Source organism: Rattus norvegicus, chromosome 20, assembly GCF_021556685.1.
Source record: "Rattus norvegicus strain SHRSP/BbbUtx chromosome 20, alternate assembly SHRSP_T2T, whole genome shotgun sequence".
NCBI classification, from domain to species: Eukaryota; Metazoa; Chordata; class Mammalia; order Rodentia; family Muridae; genus Rattus; species Rattus norvegicus.
The window spans coordinates 241,405-256,629 of NC_141553.1; the positions used below are offsets into that span (position 1 = coordinate 241,405).

At 40.8% G+C, this 15,225-nt stretch overlaps 1 protein-coding gene and 2 pseudogenes across 1 annotated transcript; 2 read left to right on the top strand and 1 right to left on the bottom strand.

Annotated features, from left to right (window-relative positions):
* Positions 1-1,144: 1,144 nt before the first annotated feature.
* LOC147998417 (histone-lysine N-methyltransferase KMT5C pseudogene) lies at positions 1,145-5,714 on the top strand (annotated as a pseudogene).
* An 8-nt stretch (positions 5,715-5,722) lies between these two features.
* On the top strand, positions 5,723-6,210 carry LOC147998418 (histone-lysine N-methyltransferase KMT5C pseudogene; annotated as a pseudogene).
* A 2,898-nt stretch (positions 6,211-9,108) lies between these two features.
* Positions 9,109-10,047, bottom strand: Or2n1e (olfactory receptor family 2 subfamily N member 1E). The gene is given in 1 exon segment (NM_001000267.1): positions 9,109-10,047. A coding segment is annotated over 1 exon segment (939 nt).
* Between the last annotated feature and the right edge of the window lie 5,178 nt (positions 10,048-15,225).

Here is a 15,225-nt window from a genome sequence, read left to right on the forward strand (position 1 = left end):
ACTGCTGTGAACAGACACTACCATGACCAAGTCAAGTCTTATAAGGACAACATTTAATTGGGGCTGGCTTATAGGTCCAGAAGTTCAGTCCATTATCATCAAATGGGAGCACGGCAGCATCCAGGCAGGGATGGCGTTGGCAGAGCTGAGAGTTCTACATCTTCATCTGAAGGTTGATAGTGAAAGACTGGCTTCCAGGCATCTAGGATGTGAGTCTTAAAGCCCACACCCACAGTGTCACACCCACTCCAGCAAGGCCAGACCTCCAAATAGTGCCACTCCCTAGGCCAAGCATCTACAAATAATCATATGACCTAAAACATACGCCTGACAATGTGGATGAAGTAGAGATGGACAAATACTGTATAATATCACCCATTTCTAAATTCAGAAACAGAAATTGATGTCACATAAGCTAAGAAGTTACCAAAGGCTGGGACAGAAAAATAGTAGCCCAGTCTGACTTTTTTTTTTTCTTTTATTGGATATTTTTTAGTTTACATTTTAAATATTTTCTGTTTTCTTAGTTTTCCCTCCGGAAATCCGATATCCCATCTCTCCTCCCCCTGCTTCTATGAAGGTGCTCCCTTACTCACCCACCAACTCCCTCCTTCTTCCCCGCCCTGACATTCCCCTACACTAAGGCATCGAGCTTTCATAGGACCAAGGGCCATTGATGACCAACAAGACCATCCTCTGCTACATATGCGGATGGAGCCATGGGTCCATCCCTGTGTTCTCTTGGGAGGGTGGTTTAGTCCCTGGGAGCTCTGGGGGTCTGGTTGGTTGATATTGTTGTTCTTCTTATGGGGTTGCAAACCCTTCAGCTCCTTCATTCCTTTCTCTAACTCCTCCATTGGGGACCCCACTCTCAGTTCAATGGTTGGCTGCGAGCATTTGCCTCTGTATTTGTCATGCTCTCACAGAGCCTCACAGGGGACAGCTATATCAGGGTACTGTCAGCCTGCATTTATTGGCATCCCCAATAGTGACTGGGTTTGGTGTCTCTGTATGGGATGGATCCCCCATATACAGCCCAGTCTGATCTTAAGCTTGTGGTTCTAGAGACTCAACTTCACAAATGCTGAGACAACATATATGAGCCGACAAGGGTGGGCATGTCACACAGGAAAATGTGCAACTCATGGCAACAGTGGAAATGCACCACACCTGGTGGCAGCAGGTGATGACATTGGCTGCTTGTGTTGAATTGTTAAAAGGTAGGCTGTTAACATGCCTGATTTACAACAATAAGGTGACAAACAAAAGCACTTTCCTAAGCGTCCCCCAGGGTTATCTCAAACAAGTTCCACTTGGTCCTACAGTCTGCATAACACAACTTCTATGAAAATTTTAAGAAATGTATTTTCATGGCCAGGTAAGTAAAAGTCTCCGGAACATTTTGACCAATTTAAGCAGATGTGTGATTGCAAATCATGGTTCTAGACTAAATTAGTTCCAGAAATCTCTTCCTTATGTTATAAATTATTTAATATGGGAAAGTATTTCCTTGTTCAACAGAGTCACTTTTTAAGGGAAAAGATTAATTATGAAAGAATCTCATGTTAACAGGAGGTTTCATAATAGAAAAATAGTGTATACATAGAGATATGTGTCAAAACTTCCCATTTGATAAAGTAGCATTTCTGACTAGGTGAAAAGGTAGATTTTTTTTTCTAAATAAATGCATTAGTTCAACTACTTGAAAAAATAAAACAGATATCTTATTCTTCAGAGAAATAAAAACAACATAAAAGTGACATTATGAAAGTTGCATGGTGAAATATGCTTATAACCATGACAGGACTATGATATTTCTGAGGATATCATAAAAATTAGAAAATATGAAACAAAGATTAATAAATCAACACATTTTATACTTTGTGAAAGAAATTCCACTTCTGACCATAATGGTACAACATTATTCTGCATAATCTCCCAACATAAACAGCAGCAACAACAACAATAACCAAAAAACCCTGAAAAAGAATCTGTGATCCGGTTGATGATAACTCCACACACTTCGGTTGCAAAGCATGGGGATATCAACCTGGAGCTGAGCTAGACAGAGTGGAAGAAGCACAGACCCTAGAGGGGAAGCAATTACTATTTATAGTGGTTTGAAGAGAATGGCTCCCAGAGGTTCATGTGTTTGAATGCTTGGTCCCCAGATGGTAAAACTGTTTTTGAAAGAATTAAGAGTTGTAGCCTTGGAGGAGGTCACTTGAAGTGGGCTTTGAGATTTCAAGTTGTACACCATTCCCAATTATTAAAATCCCACACCCATCTCTCCCTCTCTCCCTCTCCCCCTCACTCTCTCCCTCTCTCTGTCTCTCCCTCTCCCCCTCCCTCCCTCTCCCCCTCTCCCCCTCCCCCTCTCCCCCTCCCTCCCTCCTTCTCTCCCCCTCCCTCCCTCCCTCCCTCCCTCCCTCCCTCCCTCCCTCCTTCTCTCCTTCTCTCCTTCTCTCCCTCCCCCTTCTTTGTTCTCTGCCTCTTGGTTGTTGTCTCAAGATTTTAGCTCTCAGTTACTGCTTAGCACCACGCCACCCTGCCTGCTATGTTCCCCGCCATGATGACATATATTCACCCTCCAAAACTGTAAACAATTCTTTGATGAAATCCTTCTTTTCATAAGTTGCCTTAGTCACAGTACTTTGTCAGTAGCTAAGATACTATTCTATTATAAATAAGCATATGATCAAATTGCCTTCTAAATACAAAATAAGCAGTGGCGGGGTGCTTGGCCCTAAATGGAACATCAATATCATGCTATATAAAGCTCAGGGAATCTCTTGAAAGAGAAGGGCAGGAAAATGTAAGCTTCAAAGGATGGAAAGGTGTGTTGCAAAAGGGTATCTTTTATAAGCTACAGAGAATTAATATTCAGATACACAAAGAATTTAAAAAAAAAACTAAGAGTCAAGGAAACAAGTGAACCAATTTAAAATAAGCTAAGGACTAAACCAGTTTTCAGTAAAAGGAACAAAACTGGCTAGCAAATACTAAGGTTCATCATCCTTAGCAATTAGCAAAATTCGAATTCAAACAACCTTGAGATTTCACCTTGCCCCAGTCAGAATGGCTAAAATAGCATAACGACTTTCAACAAATGCTGGTGAAGCTGCAGAAAGAGAGGGACCCTCATTCACTGCTGGTGGGAATACAAATTGGTGTTGTCACTCTGGAAATCATTTCGGGGAATTCTCAGAAAATCTAAAACTAGATCTGTCATGTGATGAAGCCATTCCTGAGCAAATGACCAAAGAACTTGACATGCGACTCCACTGATAACTGCTTTGCAATGTTGTTTTGCTTCCCTGTTCACAATAGACAGGAAATGAAAACAACTTAAATATCCTTTAACATATGAGAGAAGAGTGAAAAATATGGTACATACACACAACAGGATATTATTCAGCTGCAAAGAAAAGCGAAATAATGAAAACTGTGGACAAATGGATAAGCCTCAACAATATTATATTGAGCGAGGGACTCCAATTCCAAGACAAGTTCCCCAAATTCTCATATTTCTGAAGTTCCTGGTTCCAAAAACTTTTAGCTCAAATGAAGACCATCACAGAAAACCACAACTGTACCCAATGCAGAAATCAACAGATCACAAGAACTCCAGCCACAATGGATACAACTACATCACGGTTCCTGTATTTATGTCTGAGAGAACAGTGCAAAAGAGGAGGTGAAAGGAATATAACAGCCAAATTACAAGGTCCCCAAGTTCTTCCCTGAGAACCCTTTTAGCCTTACATTTTAGGACATTTCCACTACATTGTGATTCTAGTGAACTTCAGAATTACTTTCTACCAGAGACACACTTTTAAAAGATTTGTCGGGGTCACAGGAAGGTGACCTTTATTTTTCCTGTCCACCATTCTGGTCTCTCCACACTTACTCTCTGCCCTTCTGTATTCTGCAAGCAGGAACCTCTGGTGCAAGCCCACCTTTTCCCTCTTGGTACATACTCAGGGTCTCCTTAGCAATTCCCCCAACACCTCTCTTAGCCTTTTCTTCTAGCCCATCTCCATTCCATTGTGACTCCATGACAATTGGCAGGACAGATTTCTACCAGGGAACCTACAGACAACACACTTGGCTGAGACTCACTGATTCCATTACTGCCATAGTTTGTCTTAACCCAGAGTGGGCAACAGCAACCGAGAATAGAATACCCATCCAAAAATATGAAAACAGATGTCTACATCAAGGAACATTTCAAACATCATAACTCCAGATGCCTAGATCACAACACAAAAACAAGAACAGCCAATACAATGTGGCTCGAGGAGCCAGCAACCTTTTTGTAATAGGCCCCCCAAAAAGCAATTTAGTTAAAGTCCAAGACAAGGACTTCTAAATAGCAATTAGGAATACATTCAAGGACCTCAAAGAGGATATGAACAAATGTTTAATTGAAGACCATGAAAACAAAAGCTAACAGTAAAGTGGAATAATGAAAATGATTCGAGATATAAAAATAGAGTTTAACAAAAAAATCACTTAAAAAAAAGCCAAACTGGAATAAAACTAGAAATGAAAAATTCAGTCAACCAAAAAGTTCAGAAGTAAGCCTCACAAATGAAGACCATCACAGAAAATCACAACTGTACCCAATGTAGAAATCAACAGATCACAAGAACTCCAGCCACAATGGATACAACTACATCACAGGGGCCAAGAGGGGCTTAGAGGTCGGGTCCCAGAACTGCACCTCAGCATCTCACCTGCACCTCCTCCTCCACCCACCGCCTCCTCCCGCTCTCGTCAGACACCTGTCTTCTTTATTCTTCTCTCTATCCACCATTCTGGTCTGTCCAGACTTACTCCTTTGTCCTTCTGTATTCTGCAAGCAGGAACCTCTGATCCAAGACCACCTTTACCCTCTAGAACCTGACCTCTTGGTTCATAACTCCCTTAAAGAAATACAGAACAACACACCCGTGGAGCACAGGCAGACTCCCCTCTCACTCTCAGGGACCTGCCTCCTACATGTGCACTTGGCAAGGTGGGCTTTATGTGCACTGACACCCATGTGGCTTCTGAGTAGCACATCCCTGTGCCCTGTTCTGTGCTAGCAGCAGCATGGATTTTAAAGCACCACGGGGCGTGACCGAGTGACAGACCGAGAACTGTGCGAGAATGATGACCTGGCTACCAGCCTTGTTCTCGACCCCCTACCTCGGCTTCTGCACCCATAAAATGAATGTCACCCCTATGCTCACCGTGCGGCAACAAACAACACCACCTCACTCAGCATTGGAAATGTTTCTAAGGCAACTGGACATGGAGGCTGGATGGCTCACTACTTCCAGAACCCAGAACCACACCTCTCAGCAGGAGGCTTCCCTCAAGACCCACATTCTTTTTGCTATCTCCACGCCTTCCTCCTTGAGAGTGGCTTCACCACGTTACCCTGCACCCGCCACTCCACGGAGACCAATGGGACCAAGATTGTGTCTACCCACGCTGGGAAGAATGAGAAGCTGGAGCTGCTGGTGGGCTGCATTGCGGAGCTGTGTGAAGAGGATGAATACCTGCTTAGGGCTGGCAAGAACGACTTCAGCATCATGTACTCCACCTGAAAAAGGATTGCCCACCTGCGGCTTGGCCCGGCTGCCATCATCAACCATGACTGCAAGCCCAACTGCAAGTTTGTGCCCTCAGATGGGAATACTGCCTGTAGGAAGGTGCTGCTTGACAGGCCCCATGCCTGCTGCCTGCCAGCTTCCTCTTGGACTACTTACCCCTCTGGATCCAGGTGACATACTCAGTCCCAGCCCAGAGTATGTCCCCAGAAGCTGCTGACATCGCTTCAGGTTGCACCAGGCTTCATTGCCCCCTGTCCTCCACACTGCCTGTGTCTCCCTACACTGATGTGGAAGGTGTGGTCCCCACTGCCGACTACAGGCTGAGGCCATGGTGACCCTACACCTGCTCCTGAGACCTGCTGGACTCCACAACAGGACTGCTACAGGGCCCGGCTCTATGAGCTACCTTCTGTGGTGCATGTGGAACTTACCCACCTAGTCCCAGCCTTACCAGCTGCTCCTGCCTCTGCTGGGAGCCAAGGTCCTGTTCCCACCCCTCATCCCTAAGCAGGCCCTTGCCTTTGTCCCTTTCTGCCCACTTAAGCACCTCTGCCTAGTGGTCAGTCATGGTTCTATTGATCTGGATATCAATAGTGGTGAGCCATGATGGGCTGCTTACAGGGAGCCTGGTATGGAGTTCAGAGTCTCTCTGTCTTGGACCCCTCCAGAAAGGAAGGAGGGAACTGACCCTTAGCCCAGGTCTGATCCTGGAAGTGTGTTGTTTGGGACACCCCTAGAGAGTTGATCCTTGTTGCTCTATGGCTGCTGACCCCTGAGTCAGCCCTAACCCAGCAGGCAGCCTTGGCCATTTGATGTTTCCATGTCCATCCTTGCCCCAACCTCAGAACTGTAGGAGTCATCCCCCTCCGCTCAGTCCCTTCCTCCCCACAGAGCAAGGCCATAAGGGGGTGGGAGCCACTCCATGGCGACAATCAAAAAGGCCAGGCATCAGGAGGTGGAATTGACTTGGGGGTTTGCCTTCCCAGAGCTGCTCCCATGGTGGGAGTGAGTTGGCCCTCAGCTCTTCAGTTGATGGAGATAGAGACATCCAGATAGGGTAGGTGTTACCCAGGGGCACATCCTTGGCTCTGCCTCATGGGTCTCAGGGAGGCCAGGTGTGATCTTATCTTTTTCATGGTACTATCCTTGATGCTACTGGCGTCTAGGGGAGGCTCCCTCTCCTCCCCACACCAGAATGGGGTATGATTGGGGGGATTGGAAGAACCTAAATTTTAAAACATTGTAAGCACTTAAAAAAAAAGAAGTAGAAGACAAAATTATAAAGGAAAAAGAAAGGAATAGCTCAGTCAAAAGAAATTTTAAAACCTTTTTAAAAAGACACAGGGATAAAAGCTTCAGAAAATCTGGGACATTATGAAAAGGACAGACCTACAAATAATAGGAAGGAGAAGAAACCCAGGTTAAAGGCACAGAAACTATTTTCTTTTGACTTTTTGAGACAGGGTTTTTCTGTGTAACCCTGGCTGTCCTGGAACTCACTCTGTAGGCCAGGCTAGCTTCAAGCTCACAGAGATCTATCAGCCTTTGCCTCCCAAGCACTGGGATTAAAGGTAGGTACCATCATTGCTTGGCCCTAAAATATTTTTAATAAAGCTGTAAAAAGAAAAATTCTCTAATCTATAGAAAGAGATGCCTATCAAGATGCCTGAGGCATATGGAATACTGGATAGACAGCAACAGAAGCAAAACTCCCCACAACACATAATAATCAAAACATTAAGTGTAAAGAATAGATATTAAAAAGATATTAAAAGAAAAAATATTAAATGTGGTGGGGAAAAAAAAACAGGACACTAATAAAGGCAGGCCCATTAGAATAATACCTAGCTTTTCAATGGAGAGACTGAAGGGCAGGGATGTAGTTAGTGGTTGTTTGGGCTTTGGCTCCCAGAGGGTCACACTCATACACTTGCCCAGGAGATACTTAGATTTGTAAATGGAGACACACATACACACCAGTTAATTTTTGACATGCTGTGATTAGCTCAAAGTTGAGGCACTCCTAAAATTTACCCTAATGGCAAATGTTCCCATCCAGTACACCTGAGACTTGGTCCTAAACTTTCCCCTGCTACTCAAGGCCCAATCAGTGAAGTGGCCATTGGCTGCTTACCCAAATTATTACGTGGGTGATTGGCTTTCTCTCCTGCAGCTCTTATGTCCCATTCTTGTCCCCCAAAGCATGGTGATTCGCTTCTCCCCTCCCCTCGCCTTCATCCTAGCCGGCGCAAATATAAAGATCCTACTCCATCCTTCTTTTCCCAGCCATTGGCCGTTGGCATTTTTTTTTTTTTTGGTTCTTTTTTTCGGAGCTGGGGACCGAACCCAGGGCCTTGTGCTTCCTAGGTAAGCGCTCTACCACTGAGCTAAATCCCCAGCCCCGGCCGTTGGCATTTTTATTGATCAATCAAAAACCATTTGAGGACAAGGACCTTCAACGTTTGGACATGCAAATTCCCAATTAAAGGAGCAGAACCAATTCCCAACACAGAGACATATATTCTACAGGCTCTGAAGAATCATAGATGCCAAAACTACCATAATCAACATAGAAAGAAAATTACTTCACAATAAAACAAATTTAAGAAAGTTCTGTCCACCAGTCCAGAATAGAAGGCAGTAGAAGGAAAACTTCAGTCTGAAGAGTAGGTTAAAGATATCCAAGAACACAAAAGAAATAATCCCAAAACAGTAAATTAAAAGAAGGGAGGAAAACCATACTATAATGATAAAAATAGGAATTAATAAGCACTCCTCAATAATAACTCTCAATATCGATTTCAATTCCCCAATAAAATGACACAGACTAACATAGCATATTGGATCAGAAAACAAAATCCATCTTTATACTATACCCAAGAAACACAACTCGTCATCAAGGACAACCATCACCTCAGGGTTAAAGGATACAAAAGGTATTCCGAGAAAATGAACAAGAACCAAGAAACAATGAGGTATGACCATTTTAATACCTGACAAATTAACATCAAACAAAAACTTATCAGAAGAGACAGATTGAACACTAAATATTCACTAAAAAATTCACAGTAAGTATGTTGTGGGGCGGAAAGTCAGTCCGCAGGAGTGCTGCTCCTAGGTTCCTGCGTCCAGAGAGCTCCAGGTGGGTCCCCTCAGAGCTAAAGTCAGTCTCCAGGATCCATGACACACCTAAGAGCAGAGGTAAGACCACCACTTCTGCTCCGAGTGACCCACCTGGAGCTCTCAGGACACAGGAACTAAGGAGCAGTCTGGGACAGGATCCTTCTCGTTTCTGCCTGCACCCAAACCTGACCTGGTCCCACAGATATCTGTACACATTTCATCCTAATTCATAAACAAAACTCACAATGCTGTGATACTAGAAATGAGAAAAGCCTGGCAATAAGGCCATAATCTGTGAACCTGGAATATATGACCATTATTAGAGAAACCAATATAAAATTACTACAATTGTTAATTTATTTCATTTGATACCAAAGAATTTTCACTTTGAACTAAAAATGCTTCTCAGTAGCTTTTTAAAGGCACCCTTTACATCCTTGTTCCTTAGGGTATAGATGAAGGGGTTCAGTGTAGGAGTTATCACTGCATAAAAGAGAGCCATGAACTTGGGTTGGTCCCTTGTGATGGAGGAAGGAGGCTGAAGGTACATGCTCATGCCTGGACCATAAAATAAAGAAACTACAATGAGATGAGAAGAACATGTCCCAAAGGCTTTCCTCCTTCCTTCAGAAGATTTAATTCTAAGTACTGCACGACCAATATTAACATAAGAAGCAAGAATTAAGAACAGAGGAACAATCAGTATGAAAATGCACACCACAGAAAGTGCCAGCTCATTAAACTCCTTCTCCCCACAGGCAGTTTTTATGAGAACGGGGATTTCACACAATAAGTGATCCAGTTTATATTGGCCACACAATGGCAATTGTAATGTAAGTGTAGCCTCTGAAAAACCAAAGATCACTCCAGTCAGCCACATAATAGACACTGACAAGACGCACACTCGCTGACTCATGATGAGGGTGTAGTGGAGAGGTCTGCAGATAGCCACGTAGCGATCAATGGACATGATAGCCAAAAGCAGACATTCCGTGCCTCCCATTACGTGGAAGATATAAAGTTGGATAACACATCCAACGTAACTGATGGTTTTTCTGGAGCTTCCCAGGTTAAACAGCATCTGAGGCACAACGCTTGTGGTGTAGCACATGTCCAGAAAGGAGAGATTTCTGAGAAAAAAATACATGGGGCTGTGGAGACGAGGATCCAAGGTGGACACCAGAATGATGGCGATGTTCCCCATCAAAGCCATGGGGTACGTGATCAGCAGAGTAACAAAGAGTGGGAGTTCCAGCCAAGGGTGGTCAGCAAAGCCCAGGAGGATGAATTCTTTCGGGTGGCTTTCATTGGATACAGCCATTCTTCTTTGGTATATTTTACCTGCCGTTTAGAAGTGCCATGTTAATTTAAAATGGTAGATATATAAAGTAAAGAAAAGTTATTGGAAACTGAGAGAAGTGCCAGTCACATGCAAAGATAAATACATGAAATACCGTAGTTGGTTGATGTTGGGATCTGGAGAAATTACTCAAGGCTGAAGAACGCTTACTGTTTTTCTGGGAAACCAAACATGTATTCCCAGTACCTGTGATGAGTGTAGCACAACCACCCGCATCTCCAGCTCCAGAGAATAAAATACCCATTTCTGTACTTGTGTGGACCCCCAAGAGCACACATAGGCATGAATTAACTAATAAGAAAAATTAAAAGATAAACTCTACTTTTAATAATATAAACCCTAAAAGCCAAGCATGCTGTACTTTAATTCCTTAATGAAAATTTGTGCCATATTACATTTCTCCTTCCAGAATAGCTAATTAGTCTTTGTAAGCAAAGTACAAAAAAATCCATTTTAAACACTAAAGAAATCTCTGATTATGAAGCCACTGCTACAGAAGATTCTTTCAAGAATTTTACCCACAGGTTAAAAGAAACCAACAACAAAAACAACAAAACCCCATGACTATGAATGTACAGAAAAGAATGCATCTCAATGGTGAGGTAATAAATATGAGTATAAAGATTACAGAAGAACCAAACATTACACATTTGTATAAACATAATAGGAAGTCGTACATACCTTTCAGAATTAAGTCAGACTTAATAATCTCAATCTTCCAATTAAAAGGCAGAGACTACCAGACTGGAATGAGATACAGGAAGCGATTATTCATAGAACGTAAAAAACAAACATATCCCAATGGCCAAAGCAAACAGAATAAAAGTAAAATTATAAGAGAAATGGATTATAAAAGCAAATAGTATTAGTGATAAAAGGTTACCTTTGTCTTAATAAAAGAAACAATCCAAAAGGTGGGCCTAAAATTCATGAGTAATGAATCATACAGGGAACGTTGGCATATCCACGTTCAGTAAGGAGTATTGAACCAAAAGAGATGAACAGATTCTAACATAACAGTGGGTGACTACATTATCAATGATAGACAGATCATTCAGGCAAAGAAAATAAAACAAAGACACAGAAAGCAAACAAGCAAAAAACCCACTAAAGACACATTCTTATTAAATCAAACAGAAAAAAGCATGCTTTTTTTTGGTTGTTGTTGTTGTGTTTGTTATTATTATTATTATTTTTGCTTGTCCCTACCCCTACTAAGACAGGGCTTCTCCATGTAACCCTGGATGTTCTGGAACTTTCTTTGTAGCCCTGACTGGCATCATCCTCAGTGTCTGCCTGCCTCTGCCTTGTGAGTACTAGGACTACAGACATTCACCCCACTACCCAGCAGCATGTAAATAAATAATGAATTAATCTCTTGTATCTTATCAGATTATAATGGAATATAGTATAATCAATAAATATAGCATCTGGAGAAATTATATTAAACATGGCAACTAAACAACATATCATTAAATGATGAGTGTTATTATTGAAGAATTTAGGAAGTAAGTTAATTTTTCATAAAATTACATGAAAAAAAAAAGGCATACAATGTAACATTAGCCAAACGGACAGAATGAATGCTGTTATGAGACTAGAGCTGTTGTTTATCTGCATTTAAAGAAATACAAATGTGCTATAAGTAAATTACCTATAAAGGTACATAAAAGGTTTAAGTAAACAAGATCTACAAATATCAAAATTATTAGAAGAAAAGAGATAAAAATAGGCAGAAATATAATTTCCTGTAAGTTGAAAAATCCTCAAGAAATCCAAAGCACATCTATGAACAGACAAAGCTGAAGCAAGATTCAAAATGAAAAACTAAAGTGGTCAATAAAAGTGAGAGCAAAACAGTAAATCTGCCAACATAACTAAGATCAAGACTGATTGATTTATTGATAAATTCCGACAGATCTTAAGACACAAATCATTTCCAATGTTCTTCAAAGTATTTAACTAAGGAGAAATGAAGACTAAAACATGTGTCATATGAATCTAGGAATACCCTGATACTCAAACAGGCTCAAAACAAAGCAAAAAGGAGAAAATACAAACAACACGATCAAGTAGGATTCACTGTGGGAAACTTAAGATGGCTCAACATATAACACAATCAATATAATATGACATATACGCACAAATAAAGGGTCGGAATCACATCATTATCTCGATAAATGCATAAAATTATTTTGACAAAAACATTGTCTCTTAGTAACACAAGTAAAAAAGGCAGCAAAAATACTATACCTTAATCCAACTGAATAAAAAGGCTACAATGTTGCAAATAAGTAGACAATATTTTACTAAACTTGGAAAATTTGCAAGTATCTTCCATAATACAAGACATAAAAGAAGAATTTTTTCTGTCACTTTGAACATTGTGGGTAGAATCTTGGCCAGATCAGTAAAGAAAAGATAGTACAAAACAGTATACAAATGGGAATAGAAAATAATCAAACTGTTTTTCAGATAATAAGATCCTATAATTATAAAGTGCTAAAGATTCCACCAGAAAATTCTTATTTTGATAATATAAACACTATATCTTAAAACACTATAGAAATGTAGAACAACGCAACCCGCAGACGCAGAAAATATTAAGATTTTTTTCTTATTCAACCCCCTCTCTTTTTGTGTGCGTTCACACAAAGATGATCAAATGTGTGTAGATGCAGATGTGTGTGGTGTGAGAGTGTACGTGCACAGGAGTGTGCGGGTGGAAGATGAGGTTTGATATAGGAAATCATTCTTGACCTTCTTTCGTCTTTCTCATTGAGAGATACTCTCCCAATTGAACCTGGAGCTTGTCAATATGGCTACTCTCCCTAGTTAGATATTTCTGGAGAAATATTTCCCATCTCCAAACTGTAATTAAGGGTGGAATGCTGCTTCTATGTGGCATTCTCCACATTAGATTTGCTATAAAAACAAAACAAAACAAAACAAAACAATAAATTCCCAAAAAGAAGCAAAAGAGACAAGAACATTCAAAGAATTCCCTAGATATAAATTTAATCAAAGAAATTAAAGACATTTACAATAGAAAATTCAAGAAGTGAAAAAAGAAACTTTAGAATACAGTAAAAGGTAGAAAGAATTTCATGTTTGTCAGATCAGCAGAATTTACGGTATGGAAGTGGCACTTAACTAAAAGCAATATACAAATTCGATACAATACCCATTCAGTTCCAATGACCTTCTTCACAGAAATAGAATAGCAGTCTCAAATTCCTGTGGAAAATGAAATAGCCAAACAATTCCTAAGCAGAGAAAAACCAATAGGAACGTCACAATATCTGCTTTAACTGCAGTCATAATTTATAATGACAAATACTGACTGGCACTGGCTCAAAAGCAAAAAAATGCACCAATAAAAGAGAATAAAAGATGAATGCAAAATTTTTACTCAGTATAAGAGAAAAAATTATATCATCGTAGGAAATGCATGGAGCTGGAGATGTTTGTGTTGAGCGAAATAATCTGGTGCTGTAGATACAAACTCTGTATGATTTCTAAAATGTGAACAATAGAGTAAAGGAGCTCACGACAGTGAAGAGAGAACAGGAGGAGGCAGGAAAACAGTAGCAAGGATTTGTGCATAACCAAAGTAGATTACACGGAACAACACACTGAAATGTCTAACTTACAACTTAACATACTTTAATGAAGAAGGAGTTAGCACATCTCCCAGTGACCAATTCCACACACTTCAGATACATTATAACTGAAGTTAATTGGCATCAGGAAAGTCATCAGCATCTCCATTAAGCTGAGAAGTTTTGAAAACCCGCATGTGTTTTCTATGGATTCTTGAAATTAGGAATCTATAGTTTCCGTATCTTACCATGTCATTTAAGACATTAATTATTTTAATATTTAGGCCTTGCTAATCATTAGCAGAGCATAGTGATGAATAGTTAACTATCTAAATGTGGCGTGTAAAGTGTCATTTGGAGGTGAATGGAAGATGAACTAAGGAGATTGGAAGTTTATTGGAATCTTCAGCACACACGGTGACTAGTAATTAGGTAAAATTACTGTCACTCGTCATACTCTCGATGGGCTATCACGCAACTGAAAGGAAGAATTCATAGTTTAGTTATCAACAGCTTCGTGTTGACAGTCACTTTTGACAATTTCATGAAGGAGAGAAAGTAAAATCTGTCTTTAGTTACCTTAAGAACGTGGTCTGGTAGTGTAAGACCACGGACTGATTAGTAAATGAGCATTTCAGTAATTTTAGTGGATGAATTAGTAAATTATTCTCTCACTTCCATACCGTCTTAACTCTTTTCTTGAATAGTCCCACCTGATAGATTTAGGCTACTATGACAGGTGCTTCACACCTGAAAGGGAAGAACAATACACAAAAAAGTTTAATTTTCTAATCCATGTCCCAACACTCTGTGTTACTACGCCACTTAGTTCTGAGGTTTGTAATGCTCTTTATAGATAAAAACTTAATACAATTGTCTGGAATTGTAAACTCACAGCACCAGTAGCCTAGGTGTGTTTCATGAACGAGGGTCACTTAGCTGACATCATTCATGGTTTTATTTTAAAACAATTTGAACTCAGAAAAAATCTTGACCTAATTTCTTTTACAATTGAAAATGGAATGTGAAATAAATTACACTGGGCTGGGGAGAAAGCTCAGTGTTTGTCATGCAAGCCTTGTTAGGATTCAAGGTCAGTACTCAGCACCTGGGTTGAAAAGAGCTGGGCGTGGTGTGTACTTGTAATCTCAGCCCTGGGGTGGTAGAAAAGACAGAGACTTTCTGGTCAGCCACACCAGGCCAATTGCTGAGCCCCAGGTCAGTGAGAGACCCTGTCTCATAATGCAAGGTCCATGGCTCTGAAGAACAACACTAGAGGTTGCCCTCTGTCTTCCGCATGTGCATAAACATTGTCTCTCTCTGTCTCTCTCTCTGTCTCTCTCTGTCTCTCTCTCTGTCTCTCTCTGTCTCTGTCTCTCTCTCTGTCTCTCTGTCTCTCTGTCTCTCTCTCTCTCTCTCTCTCTCTCACACACACACACACACACACACCACTCCACATACAAAGAATTTCACTGTGTTTAAAACAAATTTTTAATAATTTGTTTTCACATACTATCAATTACATTGTAAGACGTGT